The sequence below is a fragment of the Hemiscyllium ocellatum genome, chromosome 7, assembly GCF_020745735.1.
Source record: "Hemiscyllium ocellatum isolate sHemOce1 chromosome 7, sHemOce1.pat.X.cur, whole genome shotgun sequence".
NCBI lineage: Eukaryota > Metazoa > Chordata > Chondrichthyes > Orectolobiformes > Hemiscylliidae > Hemiscyllium > Hemiscyllium ocellatum.
Window position 1 is genome coordinate 2,522,701 of NC_083407.1, and position 21,339 is coordinate 2,544,039.

Sequence of the window (21,339 nt, forward strand, 5' to 3'; positions counted from 1 at the left end):
TTCCTCAGAGCGGTCCGTTACCTGAGAGGTCTGCACATGATTCTCATAACAGCCAGGAAGGAGCTGTTCTTAAATCTGTTGGCACGTGTTTTCAAGTTTTGTACCTTTAGTCCGGTGGAAGAGACTATAACGGGGTGGGAGGGGTCTTTGCTGAGACAGCGGGAAGTGTAGACGGAGTCAGTGGATGGAAGGCTGGGTTTGGGGATGGACTGGGCTGTGTTCACGACTCTCTGTGATTTATTGTGGTCCTGGGGCAGAGCCGTGACACATCCGGAGAGGAGGCTTTCTGTGGGGCAGCTCCTCATTTCCAGTCACTTCAATCTCTAGGTTCTGGGAGATTTCTCAAATCCTCCTCAGTGAAATCAGATACCAAGGAATTATTTAGTTTTTCCATCATTTCTCTATTCCCTATTATAAATGTTCCTGATTCTGCTTCTAATGGACCCACATTCATTTAGCCAGACGTTTCCTCCTTAAGCAATAGCTTTCACAGTCTATTTTTATGTTTTTGTTAGATTGCATTCTTAATTGTTTCTGCTAATCTTTTTTTATCAGTTTCTTTATCATCCTTTGCTGCATTCCAAGAATTTCTCAGTCCTCAGATTTTTTTTTATGATTTCTGGTCACTTTATAAGCTTTCTCTTTTAATCTTACAACATCCTGCAGTGTTCAGTTCCAGGCTCCCAACGTTAGGAAGGATGTCATGGCCTGAGAGAGGGTACAGTGAAGACTATCCAGAGAGGAAGCAACAATGCAAGGAATGTGTGGAGGCTGGAAAAGTTGGAACAGTTCATTTTTGAGAAGAGGAAGTTCGATGGGAAGATTTAATTGAGGTTTTCAAATGATAAGAGGATTTGATAGAGGGGTGGGAGGATCAGTAACTATAAGAGTTACAAACTAAGACAATGCTGAAAGAATCCAAGGGGAAGATAAGGATGATTCTGGCCTCAACAACTTGTTACGATCTGGAATTGTTTTTATTATTCACTTATGAGATAAGGGTGTCACTGACTAGGCGAACATTAGCCCCCAGGGAATAGTTGAGTCACTCATGCTACTGTGGGTCTGGAGTCACAGGTAGGCCAGACCAGGTAAGGATGGCAGATTTCCCTCTCTGAGGGACATCACTGAACCAGGTGGGCTTTTCCAACAATTGTTCTGTGGTCATCAGCAAACTCCTAATTCCAGATTTTTATTGAATTCAAATTCCACCATCTGCCACGGTGGGGATTTGAACCTGGGTCTCCTGAACATTACCTGGATTAACGATCCGGAATAATACTACTCGGCCATCGTCTCTCAAGTGATGCTTGAAGGGTCTGTGAAAGTTAATTTTCTAAGGGGAATTGAAATAATGGCCAAAGGGAAAATAATTCGAGCATCATAAGGAAAGATCAGGGGAGAGGGTGTGAGAGGCAGAGAGAGAGAGAGAGAGAGAGAGAGAGAGAGAGAAATTAAATAAAGTTAAAAATCACACAACACCAGGTTATAGTCCAACAGGTTTATTTGGAAGCACTAGCTTTCAGAGCACTTTCAGAGAATAAGATTGTAAGACAGAATTTATAGGTTAGCACTACAGCCTCACAGTGCCAGGGTCCCAGGTTCAATTCCAGCCTCGAGTGACTGTCTGTGTGGAGTTTGCACGTTCTCCCCGTGTCTGCGTGGGTTTCCTCTGGGTGCTCTGGTTTCCTCCCACAGTCAAAAGATGTGCAGGTCAGGTGAATTGGCCATGCTAAATTACCCATAGTGTTAGGTGCATTAGTCAGAGGGAAATGGGTCTGGGTGGGTTACTCTTCGGAGGGTCATTGGGCCGAATGGCCTGTTTCCACACTGTAGGGAATATAGTCATAAATTCTGTGTCTTACAATCTTATACTTCACAACGTACCTCCGAAAGCTAGTGCTTCCAATTAAACCTGTTGGACTATAACCTGACGTTGTGTAATTTTTAACTTTGTACACCCCAGTCCAACACCGGCATCTCCAAATCAGAAATTAGATAAGTCTTCAAAGAAAGGGCAGTGGCCCTGATTGGCTGTATGATTTGGTGGGACCCAGAGGGGCTGGGGAAGCAGCATAGTCAATGTTGTGTTCTACAGAGACACTATGATCCTCAAGGACTTACAAGTTCTGATTCCTGCTTGTGGCCAGGGAGACGTCGGTCGTGGGATGTGTTCTCCGAGGAGGAGATGATTTTGGAAATGTGCAGCCTCTTTTTGCGATCCTTGTTCAATGCTTCCACCTTGTGGTTAGGCAAACGACTGTGCTTTTTGGGCATTGGATTGGAACTGTAACCTTCCTCAGCCGTGTCCAAAGAAATCGACTCCTCTGTCTCAGGAGGGTCCTTCACTACAAAACAAAACCCCAGACAAATAGTGATTTAACATCACACTGAGCAGGGCTGTGGGAGTGCTGCACTCTGACATGTGGAGGACAGAAGTTCAGGAGTCAGTGCAGACCTCGGCTTCCCTCCCCCTCCCCCACTAAATAACTTAAAGGCCTGTCCAGAGCCTGAGGTTTATGATTGACCAGGACTCACGGCCCAGCGTGATTCAGCTGCAGCCCGTCCTCTCCTGCCCCAGTACTGGTGCCAATCTCCCACGAATTTAAACCCATTTCTCCCACACCAAGATTTGAACCATGCGTTTGCCTCTTTAACCTTATTGATCCACTTTGTACATTACAATCCGCCTGCAGAACTCACAACACAACACTTTTCACTGTCTCTCGGTATTTGTGATAACAGTGGATCGATCAATTACTGACCCTGTGCCAATTTCCTCATGGCACACCGAGTCATCCAGAGATTATTACCTTTTTGTTCCTGCTTTTTAATTTAGTCCTTAGCTGCTCATACTCCCTCATTTCCTCTTTCTATGATATCATTGGCACTGACATGGACCACAACAATTGGATCTTTCTCCTCCCACTCCAAGTTCCTCTGCAGCCCAGATGGGATATCCTGATCCCGGGCACCAGGCAGGTAACCCGGCCTTCGGGACTCTCAATCCAGCCCAGGGAGAACAGTGTCTATTCCCCTGACTATACGCTCCCCGATTACAACTACATTTCTCTCCCCACCCCCTCCCCAGCTCCTGAATGGTTCCCTGTCCCATGGTGCTATGATGAAGGGCTTATGCCCGAAACGTCGAATTTCCCATTCCTTGGATGCTGCCTGACCTGCTGTGCTTTAACCAGCAACACATTTTCAACCATGGTGCTATAGTCAGTTTCCTCAGTCTCCCTGCAGCCCCCACTCTCAGCCACACAGGGAAGAAAGAATCTCTCAGGACTCAAAACATTAACTCTGATCTCTTCCCGCAGACACTGCCAGAGCTGCTGAGTTTCTGCAATCTGATCTGTTTTGGTTTCAGGGCCTGTGTCTGGTCACTGCCAGTAGGTGGTGTAACCCAACAACTCAATCAACCCATCAAACAGCTGAGTAATGCTGCCTCCCCTCTGCTGTAGACTCTTTGGGATTGACTGAGATTGTGAGGTTAGATTGTAGCCAGCTGATGTGTGTCTGTCTCTCTCTCTCTCCCCAATCCCTTTCTCTCTCTCTTTCACTGCCTCTCCCTCACACTCCCATCCCACTTCGATATGCTTCACCGCACCCCCACCTCCCCCACCTCCCCCACCCCAACAACTTTCCTTGTCTGCATACTGTCACCCAATCTCCGAAGCCCCTCACAGCTCTCTGCAAGTTCACTGCTAATTGGGAAGCAGGAACGAATCTGAAAGATTAATCTTTTGAAACTGGGAGATCTCCCTTCTCTTTATGAAATACAGCTTTGTCATTGAACATCCCGGGTAGAACAACATTCATTTAAGTGGAGCTTTTAACATAGTTAAACAACACAAGGTGACTTTGAGGTGCCCTGTCAAAGGATTGGTTAAGAATTCGAAGCAAAGAAATGAATTTGGAGTTGGGGAAAGCGACTCACCCCCACATCCTGCTCCATCATTCAATGTAATGATGGCTGATCTGATCACCCCACATTCCTGCCTGACCCGAATAACCTTTCACTATCACACACCTGACTTGGAAATATTCAATGACTCTGCTTCCATTGAGACTCATGACCCTATGAGGAAAAGCATTGCCCTCATCCCCATTTTCTTTATTGATTCATGGGATGTGTGTGCCACTGGCTGGGCCCAGCATTTATTGTCCAAAATCTTCCCCTGAGAAAGTGGTGGTGAGCTGCCTCCGTGAGCTGATGTCCTGGAGCTGAGATGACTGACCTCCAACACCCACAACCATCTCCCTCTGTGTCGGGTATGACTCTAACCAGGGGAGAGGCTGCCCCCTGATACCCACTGATTCCGGTTTAGCCAGGGCTCCGTGATGCCACACTCGGTCGAATGCAGCCTCGATGTCAAGGACTGTCCCTCTCCCCTCCCCTCCGGAATCCAGCTCCTTTGTCCATGTTTGACCCAAGGCTGTAATGAGGTCAGGAGCTGAGTGACCCTGGGGGAACCCAAACTGGGCGTCACTGAGCAGGTTATTGCTGAGCAGGTGCTGCTTGATAACTCTGTTACTGACCCCTTCCATCACGTTACTGATGATTGAGAGGAGACTGATGGGGCAGGAATTGGCCGGGTTGGATCTGTCCTGCTTTTTCTGTACAGGACATACCTGGGCAATGTTCCACATTGTCGGGTAGATGCCAGTGTTGTAACTGGACTGGAACAGCTTGGCGAGGGGAGTGGCAAGGTCTGGAGCACACGTCTTCAGTACTATTGCTGGAGCGTTGTCAGGGCCCATAGCCTTTACAGTATCCAGTGTCTGCAGCTGTTTCTTGATATCACGTGGAGTGAATCCCATTGGCTGGAGACTGGTGTCTGTGACGATGGGGACCACTGGAGGAGGCTGAGGTGGGTCACCCACTCGGCACGGCTGGCTGAAGGTTCTGGGAAAGCTTCAGCCTTAACCTTTGCCCTGATGTGCTGGGCTCCTCCATCATTGAGGGTGGGGGGGATTTGTGGAGCCCCCTGCTCCAGTGTTTAATCATCCACCACCGTTTACCACTGGGTGTGGCAGGACTGCAGAGCTTCGATCTGATCCATTGGTTGTGGGATCGTTTAGCTCTGTCTGTCACATGCTGTTTATGCTGTTTGGTGTGAAAGTAGTCCTGTTTGGTAGCTTCACCAGGCTGACACCTCACCTCCAGGTCTGCCCAGTGCTGCTCCTGGCATACCCTCCTGCACTCTCCATTGAACCCGGGTCAATCCCCTGGTTTAATGGTAATGGTTGAGTGGGGGATATGTCAAGCCATGAGCTTACAGATTGTGCTGGAGTGTAGAGGGAGCTGCTGCTGTTGGTGACCCACAGCGCCTCCTGGATGCCCAGTCTGGAGTTGCTCGATCAGTTTGAGGTCTGTCCCATTGAGCACGGTGATAGTGCCACACAACCCAATGGAGGGGATTCTCAATGTGAAGGTGGGACTTTGTCTCCACAAGGACTGTGCGGTGGTCACTCTAACCAATACTGTCATGGTCAGATACACCTGCAGCTGGCAGCTTGGTAAGGATGGGGTCAAGTCTGTTTCTCCCCCTTGTTGGTTCCCTCACCACCTGTCCCAGACCCAGTCCAGCAGCTGTGGCCTCTAAGGACCTGACCAGCTCGATCAGTAATGCTGCTGCCGAGCCACTCCTGGTGGTGGGACAGTGAAATCCCCCCCACCCAGAGTACTCTCTGTGCCCTTGTCCCCCTCAGTGCTTCCTCGAAGTGTTGTTCAATATGAAGGAGTACCAACTCATCAGCCAAGGAAGGGTGGTATGTGATTATGAGCAGGAGGTTTCCTTACCCATGTTTAACCTGAGGCTATGAGACCCCATGGGGTCCGGAGTTAATGCTGAGGCAACTCCCTCGCGACTGTATCCCGTTGTGCCGACCCTCTGCTGGGTCAGTCCTGCGGGTGGGAGAGGCCATACCCTGGGATGGTGATGGTGGGGTCTGGAACATTGTCTGTAAGGGATGATCCTGTCGCTATGGCTATACCAGGCTGTTGCTGGATGAGTCTGTGAGACAGCTCTCCCAATGTTGGCACTAGCCCCCAGATGGCAGTGAGGAGGACACTGCAGGGTCAGACAGGGCTGTTTCTGCCGCTGTCTTTTCCGGTTCCTGGGTCGATGCCAGGTGACCCGTCCAGTTTCATTTCTTTGAGACTTGTAGCGATTGGTATAACTGAGTGACTTACTGCCCCTTTTCAGAAGGTGACTGAGAGTCAACCACATCACTGTGGGTCTGGAGTCACGTGTAGGCCAGACTGGGTAAGGAGGGCAGATTTCCTTCCCTGAAGGAGATTGGTGAGCCTTTAAATGGATGACCCTTGATTTTGAAAGGATGACCACAAGGTTGAGACTCTTCCATTTGGAGAAACATCTCCACTACATTTATCCCAGCCAAACCCTTCAGATGTTATCAATTATAATGAGGTTCTCAGATTATCTTAGAGAAGAGAGAGACTTTAGAGAGAGAATTCCAAAGTTCGGGGTGCAGGTAGAGGGTGGAGCCAATGACAGATTCCAAACTCGATAGTGGGGATTTTAAATTGGATATGTAGTGAGCTGAGCGCGTTAAAGAGATTAGTTAATGTCACCTCACAGAGCTGGACAGTACTGGTTTGTGGTGGTTCCACGCTGTGTTGAGCACTCACTCTAAACAAGAACTGCCAACATTCAAAATCCCAGCTTTCTAAAAACAGAAGAAAGGGAAATAGCCTCCTTAATCTCTCCGTATCTTTCACAGGGATAAAAAAAACCCATATCACTGGAATTCTGTCAGCGCTGAGGGAGGAGCCCAGAACTACAGCCTGAGTTTTTACCGCAGTTTTATTGAAAGTAAATGAATTCTGGATTGAATCATGTGCAGATGGTCTTGTCACTTGCAGTTCACTGCCTGAAATTTATAAAGTGCAGTGAGGACCAGGAACTTGCTTGGATCCATTACAACAGCCCGAGATTATCAAAGCAAGACCATTACACTAAACCCTTTCCAAATCACTAGCTCAGGCATCAGTGTGAGAGTTGTGTCGGATTCAGTCTCTACACTTTAGGAAGATTCTCAGGACCATGAGGAAATTCACTCAAATGGGACCAGGGAGAGTCTGAGGACACTGGGGTTGTTCAGAATCTAATGCTGGTATTTTATTGGAGGTGTTTAAATTTCTGGCAGTATTTTAATCGAGTGAATAAGGAAAAGCTGTTTCCCAGTGGCAGGAGAGTCAGTTGCCATAGGGACAGAGATGAAAGATATTACAGTTCAGGGTAGAGGGTGTACCTCTGGGTGAAGGACTGTTGGGAATGAAGATGGTGAGGTACAGGTCGAGGGGTGTGGGTTAAAGGTGCGGTGGGACTGTAGGGTTGGAATGCACAGGGCAAAGAGGCGACAGAGGGAAAGGTGAGGAAACAATCTTCACCTTTATCCTCAAATTCTGGCAACGAACAAAACAGCGAGAGAATCTGGCTCAGGATCGACAGTGAGCGACGATGCCAACAACTGCCTTCCGGACTTTAAATATATCAGAGAGTTTGGTGTCTGGTTACACCAGAAACTCACTTCACTGCAACACCTTCCCAGTGAGAGTCAGTGTGTGTGGGTGTGTACCCCAGTGAGAGTCAGTGTGTGTGGGACTGTATCCCAGTGAGGGTCAGTGTGTGTGGGTCTGTACCCCAGTGAGGGTCAGTGTGTGTGGGTGTGTACCCCAGTGAGAGTCAGTGTGTGTGGGACTGTATCCCAGTGAGGGTCAGTGTGTGTGGGTCTGTACCCCAGTGAGGGTCAGTGTGTGTGGGAGTGTACCCCAATGAGAGTCAGTGTGTGTGGGTGTGTACCCCAGTGAGAGTCAGTGTGTGAGGGAGTGTACCCCAGTGAGAGTCAGTGTGTGTGGGTGTGTACCCCAATGAGAGTCAGTGTGTGAGGGAGTGTACCCCAGTGAGAGTCAGTGTGTGAGGGAGTGTACCCCAGTGAGAGTCAGTGTGTGTGGGTGTGTACCCCAGTGAGAGTCAGTGTGTGTGGGAGTGTACCCCAGTGAGAGTCAGTGTGTGTGGGACTGTATCCCAGTGAGGGTCAGTGTGTGTGGGTCTGTACCCCAGTGAGAGTCAGTGTGTGTGGGAGTGTACCCCAGTGAGAGTCAGTGTGTGTGGGACTGTATCCCAGTGAGGGTCAGTGTGTGTGGGTCTGTACCTCAGTGAGAGTCAGTGTGTGTGGGACTGTACCCCAATGAGAGTCAGTGTGTGTGGGACTGTACCCCAGTGACAGTCAGTGTGTGGGACTGTACCCCAGTGAGGGTCAGTGTGTGTGGGACTGTACCCCAGTGTGAGTCAGTGTGTGTGTAGGACTGTACCCCAGTGAGAGTCAGTGTGTGTGAGTGTACCCCAGTGAGAGTCAGTGTGTGTGGGACTGTACCCCAGTGAGAGTCAGTGTGTGTGTAGGACTGTACCCCAGTGAGAGTCAGTGTGTGTGGGTGTGTACCCTAGTGAGAGTCAGTTTGTGTGGGTGTGTACCCCAGTGAGGGTCAGTGTGTGTGGGACTGTACCCCAGTGAGAGTCAGTGTGTGTGGGACTGTACCCCAGTGAGGGTCAGTGTGTGTGGGACTGTACCCCAGTGAGAGTCAGTGTGTGTGTAGGACTGTACCCCAGTGAGAGTCAGTGTGTGTGGGTGTGTACCCCAACGAGAGTCAGTGTGTGAGGGAGTGTACCCCAATGAGAGTCAGTGTGTGTGGGACTGTACCCCAGTGAGAGTCAGTGTGTGAGGGACTGTATCCCAACGAGAGTCAGTGTGTGTGGGACTGTACCCCAGTGAGAGTCAGTGTGTGTGGGACTGTACCCCAGTGAGGGTCAGTGTGTGTGGGAGTGTACCTCAGTGAGAGTCAGTGTGTGTGGGACTGTACTCCAGTGAGAGTCAGTGTGTGTGGGACTGTACCCCAATGAGAGTCAGTGTGTGTGGGACTGTACCCCAGTGACAGTCAGTGTGTGGGACTGTACCCCAGTGAGGGTCAGTGCGTGTGGGACTGTACCCCAGTGTGAGTCAGTGTGTGTGTAGGACTGTACCCCAGTGAGAGTCAGTGTGTGTGAGTGTACCCCAGTGAGAGTCAGTGTGTGTGGGACTGTACCCCAGTGAGAGTCAGTGTGTGTGTAGGACTGTACCCCAGTGAGAGTCAGTGTGTGTGGGTGTGTACCCTAGTGAGAGTCAGTTTGTGTGGGTGTGTACCCCAGTGAGGGTCAGTGTGTGTGGGACTGTACCCCAGTGAGAGTCAGTGTGTGTGGGACTGTACCCCAGTGAGGGTCAGTGTGTGTGGGACTGTACCCCAGTGAGAGTCAGTGTGTGTGTAGGACTGTACCCCAGTGAGAGTCAGTGTGTGTGGGTGTGTACCCCAACGAGAGTCAGTGTGTGAGGGAGTGTACCCCAATGAGAGTCAGTGTGTGTGGGACTGTACCCCAGTGAGAGTCAGTGTGTGAGGGACTGTATCCCAACGAGAGTCAGTGTGTGTGGGACTGTACCCCAGTGAGAGTCAGTGTGTGTGGGACTGTACCCCAGTGAGGGTCAGTGTGTGTGGGAGTGTACCCCAGTGAGAGTCAGTGTGTGTGGGAGTGTATCCCAATGAGAGTCAGTGTGTGTGGGTGTGTACTCCAGTGAGAGTCAGTGTGTGTGGGACTGTACCCCAGTGAGAGTCAGTGTGTGTGGGAGTGTATCCCAATGAGAGTCAGTGTGTGTGGGAGTGTACCCCAGTGAGAGTCAGTGTGTGAGGGACTGTACCCCAATGAGAGTCAGTGTGTGTGGGACTGTACCCCAGTGAGAGTCAGTGTGTGTGGGACTGTACCCCAGTGAGAGTCAGTTTGTGTGGGTGTGTACCCCAGTGAGGGTCAGTGTGTGTGGGACTGTACCCCACTGAGAGTCAGTGTGTGTGGGACTGTACCCCAGTGAGGGTCAGTGTGTGTGGGACTGTACCCCAGTGAGAGTCAGTGTGTGTGTAGGACTGTACCCCAGTGAGAGTCAGTGTGTGTGGGTGTGTACCCCAACGAGAGTCAGTGTGTGAGGGAGTGTACCCCAACGAGAGTCAGTGTGTGTGGGAGTGTACCCCAGTGAGAGTCAGTGTGTGTGGGACTGTACCCCAGTGAGGGTCAGTGTGTGTGGGAGTGTACCCCAGTGAGAGTCAGTGTGTGTGGGAGTGTATCCCAATGAGAGTCAGTGTGTGTGGGTGTGTACTCCAGTGAGAGTCAGTGTGTGTGGGACTGTACCCCAGTGAGAGTCAGTGTGTGTGGGACTGTACCCCAGTGACAGTCAGTGTGTGGGACTGTACCCCAGTGAGGGTCAGTGTGTGTGGGACTGTACCCCAGTGACAGTCAGTGTGTGGGAGTGTACCCCAGTGAGAGTCAGTGTGTGTGGGACTGTACCCCAATGAGAGTCAGTGTGTGTGGGACTGTACCCCAGTGACAGTCAGTGTGTGGGAGTGTACCCCAGTGAGAGTCAGTGTGTGTGGGAGTGTATCCCAATGAGAGTCAGTGTGTGTGGGTGTGTACTCCAGTGAGAGTCAGTGTGTGTGGGACTGTACCCCAGTGAGAGTCAGTGTGTGTGGGAGTGTATCCCAATGAGAGTCAGTGTGTGTGGGAGTGTACCCCAGTGAGAGTCAGTGTGTGAGGGACTGTACCCCAATGAGAGTCAGTGTGTGTGGGACTGTACCCCAGTGAGAGTCAGTGTGTGTGGGACTGTACCCCAGTGAGAGTCAGTTTGTGTGGGTGTGTACCCCAGTGAGGGTCAGTGTGTGTGGGACTGTACCCCACTGAGAGTCAGTGTGTGTGGGACTGTACCCCAGTGAGGGTCAGTGTGTGTGGGACTGTACCCCAGTGAGAGTCAGTGTGTGTGTAGGACTGTACCCCAGTGAGAGTCAGTGTGTGTGGGTGTGTACCCCAACGAGAGTCAGTGTGTGAGGGAGTGTACCCCAACGAGAGTCAGTGTGTGTGGGAGTGTACCCCAGTGAGAGTCAGTGTGTGTGGGACTGTACCCCAGTGAGGGTCAGTGTGTGTGGGAGTGTACCCCAGTGAGAGTCAGTGTGTGTGGGAGTGTATCCCAATGAGAGTCAGTGTGTGTGGGTGTGTACTCCAGTGAGAGTCAGTGTGTGTGGGACTGTACCCCAGTGAGAGTCAGTGTGTGTGGGACTGTACCCCAGTGACAGTCAGTGTGTGGGACTGTACCCCAGTGAGGGTCAGTGTGTGTGGGACTGTACCCCAGTGACAGTCAGTGTGTGGGAGTGTACCCCAGTGAGAGTCAGTGTGTGTGGGACTGTACCCCAATGAGAGTCAGTGTGTGTGGGACTGTACCCCAGTGACAGTCAGTGTGTGGGACTGTACCCCAGTGAGGGTCAGTGTGTGTGGGACTGTACCCCAGTGTGAGTCAGTGTGTGTGTAGGACTGTACCCCAGTGAGAGTCAGTGTGTGTGAGTGTACCCCAGTGAGAGTCAGTGTGTGTGGGACTGTACTCCAGTGAGAGTCAGTGTGTGTGGGACTGTACCCCAATGAGAGTCAGTGTGTGTGGGACTGTACCCCAGTGACAGTCAGTGTGTGGGACTGTACCCCAGTGAGGGTCAGTGCGTGTGGGACTGTACCCCAGTGTGAGTCAGTGTGTGTGTAGGACTGTACCCCAGTGAGAGTCAGTGTGTGTGAGTGTACCCCAGTGAGAGTCAGTGTGTGTGGGACTGTACCCCAGTGAGAGTCAGTGTGTGTGTAGGACTGTACCCCAGTGAGAGTCAGTGTGTGTGGGTGTGTACCCTAGTGAGAGTCAGTTTGTGTGGGTGTGTACCCCAGTGAGGGTCAGTGTGTGTGGGACTGTACCCCAGTGAGAGTCAGTGTGTGTGGGACTGTACCCCAGTGAGGGTCAGTGTGTGTGGGACTGTACCCCAGTGAGAGTCAGTGTGTGTGTAGGACTGTACCCCAGTGAGAGTCAGTGTGTGTGGGTGTGTACCCCAACGAGAGTCAGTGTGTGAGGGAGTGTACCCCAATGAGAGTCAGTGTGTGTGGGACTGTACCCCAGTGAGAGTCAGTGTGTGAGGGACTGTATCCCAACGAGAGTCAGTGTGTGTGGGACTGTACCCCAGTGAGAGTCAGTGTGTGTGGGACTGTACCCCAGTGAGGGTCAGTGTGTGTGGGAGTGTACCCCAGTGAGAGTCAGTGTGTGTGGGAGTGTATCCCAATGAGAGTCAGTGTGTGTGGGTGTGTACTCCAGTGAGAGTCAGTGTGTGTGGGACTGTACCCCAGTGAGAGTCAGTGTGTGTGGGAGTGTATCCCAATGAGAGTCAGTGTGTGTGGGAGTGTACCCCAGTGAGAGTCAGTGTGTGAGGGACTGTACCCCAATGAGAGTCAGTGTGTGTGGGACTGTACCCCAGTGAGAGTCAGTGTGTGTGGGACTGTACCCCAGTGAGAGTCAGTTTGTGTGGGTGTGTACCCCAGTGAGGGTCAGTGTGTGTGGGACTGTACCCCACTGAGAGTCAGTGTGTGTGGGACTGTACCCCAGTGAGGGTCAGTGTGTGTGGGACTGTACCCCAGTGAGAGTCAGTGTGTGTGTAGGACTGTACCCCAGTGAGAGTCAGTGTGTGTGGGTGTGTACCCCAACGAGAGTCAGTGTGTGAGGGAGTGTACCCCAACGAGAGTCAGTGTGTGTGGGAGTGTACCCCAGTGAGAGTCAGTGTGTGTGGGACTGTACCCCAGTGAGGGTCAGTGTGTGTGGGAGTGTACCCCAGTGAGAGTCAGTGTGTGTGGGAGTGTATCCCAATGAGAGTCAGTGTGTGTGGGTGTGTACACCAGTGAGAGTCAGTGTGTGTGGGACTGTACCCCAGTGAGAGTCAGTGTGTGTGGGACTGTACCCCAGTGACAGTCAGTGTGTGGGACTGTACCCCAGTGAGGGTCAGTGTGTGTGGGACTGTACCCCAGTGACAGTCAGTGTGTGGGAGTGTACCCCAGTGAGAGTCAGTGTGTGTGGGACTGTACCCCAATGAGAGTCAGTGTGTGTGGGACTGTACCCCAGTGACAGTCAGTGTGTGGGAGTGTACCCCAGTGAGAGTCAGTGTGTGTGGGAGTGTATCCCAATGAGAGTCAGTGTGTGTGGGTGTGTACTCCAGTGAGAGTCAGTGTGTGTGGGACTGTACCCCAGTGAGAGTCAGTGTGTGTGGGAGTGTATCCCAATGAGAGTCAGTGTGTGTGGGAGTGTACCCCAGTGAGAGTCAGTGTGTGAGGGACTGTACCCCAATGAGAGTCAGTGTGTGTGGGACTGTACCCCAGTGAGAGTCAGTGTGTGTGGGACTGTACCCCAGTGAGAGTCAGTTTGTGTGGGTGTGTACCCCAGTGAGGGTCAGTGTGTGTGGGACTGTACCCCACTGAGAGTCAGTGTGTGTGGGACTGTACCCCAGTGAGGGTCAGTGTGTGTGGGACTGTACCCCAGTGAGAGTCAGTGTGTGTGTAGGACTGTACCCCAGTGAGAGTCAGTGTGTGTGGGTGTGTACCCCAACGAGAGTCAGTGTGTGAGGGAGTGTACCCCAACGAGAGTCAGTGTGTGTGGGAGTGTACCCCAGTGAGAGTCAGTGTGTGTGGGACTGTACCCCAGTGAGGGTCAGTGTGTGTGGGAGTGTACCCCAGTGAGAGTCAGTGTGTGTGGGAGTGTATCCCAATGAGAGTCAGTGTGTGTGGGTGTGTACTCCAGTGAGAGTCAGTGTGTGTGGGACTGTACCCCAGTGAGAGTCAGTGTGTGTGGGACTGTACCCCAGTGACAGTCAGTGTGTGGGACTGTACCCCAGTGAGGGTCAGTGTGTGTGGGACTGTACCCCAGTGACAGTCAGTGTGTGGGAGTGTACCCCAGTGAGAGTCAGTGTGTGTGGGACTGTACCCCAATGAGAGTCAGTGTGTGTGGGACTGTACCCCAGTGACAGTCAGTGTGTGGGACTGTACCCCAGTGAGGGTCAGTGTGTGTGGGACTGTACCCCAGTGTGAGTCAGTGTGTGTGTAGGACTGTACCCCAGTGAGAGTCAGTGTGTGTGAGTGTACCCCAGTGAGAGTCAGTGTGTGTGGGACTGTACCCCAGTGAGAGTCAGTGTGTGTGTAGGACTGTACCCCAGTGAGAGTCAGTGTGTGTGGGTGTGTACCCTAGTGAGAGTCAGTTTGTGTGGGTGTGTACCCCAGTGAGGGTCAGTGTGTGTGGGACTGTACCCCAGTGAGAGTCAGTGTGTGTGGGACTGTACCCCAGTGAGGGTCAGTGTGTGTGGGACTGTACCCCAGTGAGAGTCAGTGTGTGTGTAGGACTGTACCCCAGTGAGAGTCAGTGTGTGTGGGTGTGTACCCCAACGAGAGTCAGTGTGTGAGGGAGTGTACCCCAGTGAGAGTCAGTGTGTGTGGGACTGTACCCCAGTGAGAGTCAGTGTGTGAGGGACTGTATCCCAACGAGAGTCAGTGTGTGTGGGACTGTACCCCAGTGAGAGTCAGTGTGTGTGGGACTGTACCCCAGTGAGGGTCAGTGTGTGTGGGACTGTACCCCAGTGAGAGTCAGTGTGTGTGGGAGTGTATCCCAATGAGAGTCAGTGTGTGTGGGTGTGTACTCCAGTGAGAGTCAGTGTGTGTGGGACTGTACCCCAGTGAGAGTCAGTGTGTGTGGGAGTGTATCCCAATGAGAGTCAGTGTGTGTGGGAGTGTACCCCAGTGAGAGTCAGTGTGTGAGGGACTGTACCCCAGTGAGAGTCAGTGTGTGTGGGAGTGTACCCCAGTGAGAGTCAGTGTGTGTGGGACTGTACCCCAGTGAGAGTCAGTTTGTGTGGGTGTGTACCCCAGTGAGGGTCAGTGTGTGTGGGACTGTACCCCACTGAGAGTCAGTGTGTGTGGGACTGTACCCCAGTGAGGGTCAGTGTGTGTGGGACTGTACCCCAGTGAGAGTCAGTGTGTGTGTAGGACTGTACCCCAGTGAGAGTCAGTGTGTGTGGGTGTGTACCCCAACGAGAGTCAGTGTGTGAGGGAGTGTACCCCAACGAGAGTCAGTGTGTGTGGGAGTGTACCCCAGTGAGAGTCAGTGTGTGTGGGACTGTACCCCAGTGAGGGTCAGTGTGTGTGGGAGTGTACCCCAGTGAGAGTCAGTGTGTGTGGGAGTGTATCCCAATGAGAGTCAGTGTGTGTGGGTGTGTACTCCAGTGAGAGTCAGTGTGTGTGGGACTGTACCCCAGTGAGAGTCAGTGTGTGTGGGACTGTACCCCAGTGACAGTCAGTGTGTGGGACTGTACCCCAGTGAGGGTCAGTGTGTGTGGGACTGTACCCCAGTGACAGTCAGTGTGTGGGAGTGTACCCCAGTGAGAGTCAGTGTGTGTGGGACTGTACTCCAGTGAGAGTCAGTGTGTGTGGGACTGTACCCCAATGAGAGTCAGTGTGTGTGGGACTGTACCCCAGTGACAGTCAGTGTGTGGGACTGTACCCCAGTGAGGGTCAGTGTGTGTGGGACTGTACCCCAGTGTGAGTCAGTGTGTGTGTAGGACTGTACCCCAGTGAGAGTCAGTGTGTGTGAGTGTACCCCAGTGAGAGTCAGTGTGTGTGGGTGTGTACCCCAGTGAGAGTCAGTGTGTGAGACTGGTGATACATTGGATTTTCTCAGTGATTCTATGACAGCAGATGTTCAGAAGAACAGCCTGCCTGAAATGTACATATTGTGAAGTATCAGGACGATTTCAACCCGGTGAAAATAAATCTATGCTCTTACTTCTGCTAATTATATCAACAATGTCATTCTGTTGCTCTGCCTAATTGCAATGGTTCATTGATAGTTATAATTATAAGATTTTGATCATGCAAATTAATTTATTTCAGAAACTTAAAGCCAGACACCTCCTGCACAATTTCAACTGCATTTGGAGCACAACTTGCTCGATCACTTCCAAATTCCGGAGTCTGACCAAACCATATTGCGGGCTGAGAGCGGGTGAGTAGGGAACTCTGCCTTGCTGCTGCAGGCTGTATTTTACTCTGTTCCCCTTGGTGCCTGTCTGACAGCAGACCCACGATAACCCAGAAGGTGGGCATGTCACACAGGACTCAGGAACTCAGCTCCATTCCAAATGGTCACTCCGTCCACATCTTACACATTACACAGCAAGTATTTTTTGGGTGAGAGAGTGAATATGGAAACACCGCAGTAAAAATAAACCTGCTTAGAGTAGTTTAAAAATAATATATATATATTTTTAAAAGTTTTGGCATTCTGTCAAAGATTACATTAGACAGGTCCAGAAAAAGCACATGAGCAACAGTCTTAACCCATTCAATGCTGAATACACACCGACTCTGTACAGTTACACAGTGAGTGACCCTTACCCTGCTGAATAAACACTGACCCTGTACGGTTACACAGAGAATGACCCTTACCCTGCTGAATAAACACTGATTCTGTACAGTTACACAGTGAGTGACCCTTACCCTGCTGAATAAACACTGACTCTGCACAGTTACACAGTGAGTGACCCTTACCCTGCTGAATAAACACTGACTCTGTACAGTTACACAGCGAGTGACCCTTACCCTGCTGAATAAACACTGACTCTGTACAGTTACACAGTGAGTGACCCTTACCCTGCTGAATAAACACTGACTCTGTACAGTTACACAGTGAGTGACCCTTACCCTGCTGAATAAACACTGACTCTGCACGATTACACAGTGAGTGACCCTTACCCTGCTGAATAAACACTGATTCTGTACAGTTACACAGTGAGTGACCCTTACCCTGCTGAATAAACACTGACTCTGCACAGTTACACAGTGAGTGACCCTTACCCTGCTGAATAAACACTGACTCTGTACAGTTACACAGTGAGTGACCCTTACCCTGCTGAATAAACACTGACTCTGTACAGTTACACAGTGAGTGACCCTTACCCTGCTGAATAAACACTGACTCTGCACGATTACACAGTGAGTGACCCTTACCCCGCTGAATATACACAAAATCTGTACAGTTACACATTGAGTGACCCTTACCCTGCTGAATAAACACTGACTCTGTACAGTAACAGTTTGGGAGAGTGGTCCAGGAAATGGCTGATGGAATTCAACGTGAGCAAATGCGAGGTCTTGCACTTTGGAAAAAAGAATAAAAGCATAGACTACTTTCTAAACGGTGAGAAAATTCGTAAAGCCAAAGTACAAAGGGATCTGGGAGTGCTAGTCGAGGATTCCCTAAAGGTAAACATGCAGGTTGAGTCCGTGATTAAGAAAGCGAATGTAATGTTGTCTCTTATCTCAAGAGGGTTGGAATATAAAAGCACCGTTGTGCTACTGAGACTTTATAAAGCTCTGGTTAGGCCCCATTTGGAGTACTGTGTCCAGTTTTGGTCCCCACACCTCAGGAAGGACATACTGGCACTGGAACGTGTCCAGCGGAGATTCACACGGATGATCCCTGGAATGGTTGGTCTAACATACGAGGAACGGCCGAGGATCCTGGGATTGTATTCATTGGCATTTAGAAGATTACGGGGAGACTTAATAGAAACTTATAAGATAATACATGGCTTGGAAAGGGTGGATGCTGGGAAATTTTTTCCATTAGGCGAGGAGACTAGGACCCGTGGACACAGCCTTAAAATTAGAGGGGGTCAATTCAGAACAGAAATGCGGAGACATTTCTTCAGCCAGAGAGTGGTGGGCCTGTGGAATTCATTGCCGCAGAGTACAGTGGAGAACGGGACGCTAAATGTCTTCAAGGCAGAGATTGATAGATTCTTGATGTCACGAGGAATTAAGGGCTACGGGGAGAATGCGGGTAAGTGGAGTTGAAATGCCCATCAGCCATGATTGAATGGCGGAGTGGACTCGATGGGCCGAATGGCCTTACTTCCACACCTATGTCTTATGGTCTTTTGGTCTTATGGACTATGTATAGTTACACAGCGAGTAACCTTTGTCCTACTGAAAAAACCCTGACCCTGTACAGTTACACCTGCAAATGTGTTGCTGGTCAAAGCACAGCAGGCCAGGCAGCATCTCAGGAATAGAGAATTCGACATTTCGAGCATAAGCCCTTCCTGATAAAGGGCTTATGCTCGAAACGTCGAATTCTCTATTCCTGAGATGCTGCCTGGCCTGCTGTGCTTTGACCAGCAACACATTTGCAGCTGTGATCTCCAGCATCTGCAGACCTCATTTTTTACCTGTACAGTTACACAATGAGTGACACTTACCCAACTGAATAAACTCTGACTCTGTACAGTTACCAAGTGAGTGACCTTTACCCTGCTGAATAAACACTGAGACTGTACAGTTACACAGTGAGTGACCATTACCCTGCTGTATAAAGCCTGACTCTGTACAGTTACACAGCGAGTGACCCATACCCTGCTGAATAAACACTGACTCTGTACAGTTACACAGTGAATGATTGTTACACTACTGAATAAACACTGACTCTGTAGAGTTACACTGTGAGTGAACCTTACCCTGCTGAATAAACACTGAATCTGTACAGTTACACAGTGAGTGACCCTTACCCTGCTGAATAAACACTGACTTTGTACGGTTACGGAGTGACCCTTACCCTGCTGAATAAACACTGTCTCTGTACGGTTACACAGTGAGTGACCCTTACCTTGCTGAATGAGAACTGACTCTGTACGGTTACATAGTGAGTGACCCTTACCCTGCTGAATAAACACTGTCTCTGTACGGTTACACAGTGAGTGACCCTTACCCTGCTGAATAAACACTGACTCTGTACGGTTACACAGTGAGTGACCCTTACACTGCTGAATAAACACTGACTCTGTCCAGTTACACAGCGAGTGACCCTTACCCTGCTGAATAAACACTGACTCTGTACGGTTACACAGTGACATTGACCCTGCTGAATAAACACTGACTCTGTCCAGTTACACAGCGAGTGACCCTTACCCTGCTGAATAAACACTGACTCTGTACGGTTACACAGTGATCCTTACCCTGCTGAATAAACACTGACTCTGTACAGTTACACAGTGAGTGACCCTTACCCTGCTGAATAAACACTGACTCTGTATGGTTACACAGTGAGTGACCCTTACCCTGCTGAATAAACTCTGTCTCTGTATGGTTACACAGTGAGTGACCCTTATTCTGCTGAATAATCACGACTCTGTACGATTACACAGTGAGTGGCCCTGACCCTACTGAATAAATCCTGACTCTATACAGGTACAACGTGAGTGACCCTGCCCCTACTGAATAAACACTGACTTTGTAGACTTACGCAGTGAGTGACCCTTACCCTGCTGAATAAACACTGACTCTGTACGGTTACACAGTGTGTGACCCTTACATAGAACATAGAACAGTACAGCACAGAACAGGCCCTTCAGCCCACGATGTTGTGCCGACCACTGATCCCCATGTATGCACCCTCAAATTTCTGTGACCATGTGCATGTCCAGCAGTCTCTTAAATGTCCCCAATGACCTTGCTTCCACAACTGCTGCTGGCAACGCATTCCATGCTCTCACAACTCTCTGTGTAAAGAATCCGTCTCTGACATCCCCTCTATACTTTCCTCCAACCAGCTTAAAACTATGACCCCTCGTGTTAGTCATTTCTGCCCTGGGAAATAGTCTCTGGCTATCGACTCTATCTATGCCTCTCATTATCTTGTACACCTCAATTAGCCCCTCTCTCCTCCTCCTTTTCTCCAATGAAAAAAGTCTGAGCTCAGTCAACCTCTCCTCATAGGATAAGCCCTCCATTCCAGGCAGCATCCTGGTAAACCTCCTCTGAACCCTCTCCAAAGCATCCACATCTTTCCTATAATAGGGCGAACAGAACTGGACGCAGTATTCCAAGTGCAGTTTAACCAAAGTTTTATAGAGCTGCAACAAGATCTCACGACTCTTAAACTCAATCCCCCTGTTAATGAAAGCCAAAACACCATATGCTTTCTTAACAACCCTGTCCACTTGGGTGGCCATTTTAAGGGATCTATGTACCTGCACCCCAAGATCCCTCTGTTCCTCCACACTGCCAAGAATCCTATCCTTAATCCTGTACTCAGCTTTCAAATTCGACCTTCCAAAGTGCATCACCTCGCATTTATCCAGGTTGAACTCCATCTGCCACCTCTCAGCCCATCTCTGCATCCTGTCAATGTCCCGCTGCAGCCTACAACAGCCCTCTATACTGTCAACGACACCTCCAAACTTTGTGTCATCTGCAAACTTGATGACCCATCTTTCAATTCTCTCATCCAAGTCATTAATAAAAATTGCAAACAGTAGAGGCCCAAGGACAGAGCCCTGTGGAACACCACTCACCACTGACTTCCACAGAGAATATTTTCCTTCTACTACCACTCGCTGTCTTCTGTTGGCCAGCCAATTCTGTATCCAGACAGCTAAGTTCCCCTGCATCCCATTCCTCCTGACCTTCTGAATGAGCCTACCATGGGGAACCTTATCAAATCACCCTACTGAATAAACACTGACTCTGCACAGTAACGCAGTGAGTGACCCTTATCCTGCTGAATAAATACTGATGCTGTGCAATTACACGATGAATGCTAAATAAACACTGACTCTGTACGGTTACACAGAGAGTGACAAATACTTTAATGAATAAACACTGATGCTGCAGTTACGCAATGAGTGACCCTTAGCCTACTGTATAAACATTGACTCTGCACGGTTACACAGTGAGTGACCCTTACCCTGCTGAATAAACACTGACTCTGTACAGTTACACAGTGAGTGACCCTTACTCTGCTGAATAAACTCTGGCTCTGCACAGTTACGTAGTGAGTGAACGTTTCCCTACTGCATAAACATTGACTCAGCACACTTATGCAGTGATGACACTTATCCTGCTAAATAAGCACGGACCCTGTACAGTTACACAGCGAGTAACCTTTGTCCTACTGAATAAACCCTGACCCTGTACAGTTACACAGTGAGTGACCCTTACCCTACTGAATAAACCCTGACTCTGTACAGTTACACAGTGAGTGACCCTTACCCTGCTGAATAAACATTGACTCTGTGCAGTTACGCAGTTAGTGACCCTTACATAGAACATAGAACATAGAACAGTACAGCACAGAACAGGCCCTTCAGCCCACCATGTTGTGCCGACCACTGATCCTCATGTATGTACCCTCAAATGTCTGTGACCATGTGCACGTCCAGCAGTCTCTTAAATGTCCCCAATGACCTTGCTTCCACAACTGCTGCTGGCAACGCATTCCATGCTGTCACAACCCTCTCTGTGTAAAGAACCCGCCTCTGACATCCCCTCTATACTTTCCTCCAACCAGCTTAAAACTATGACCCCTCGTGTTAGTCATTTCTGCCCTGGGAAATAGTCTCTG

At 50.1% G+C, this 21,339-nt stretch overlaps 1 protein-coding gene across 1 annotated transcript in view; it reads right to left on the reverse strand.

Moving 5' to 3' along the window:
• The window catches only part of igfbp5b (insulin-like growth factor binding protein 5b), a 53,676-nt gene that overhangs the window by 4,805 nt on the left and 27,532 nt on the right, over positions 1–21,339 (reverse strand). Inside the window, exon 2 of the mRNA XM_060827777.1 lies at positions 2,125–2,348. Coding sequence (XP_060683760.1) covers positions 2,125–2,348 — 224 coding nt within the window. The remainder of the gene's footprint in view (positions 1–2,124; positions 2,349–21,339) is intronic.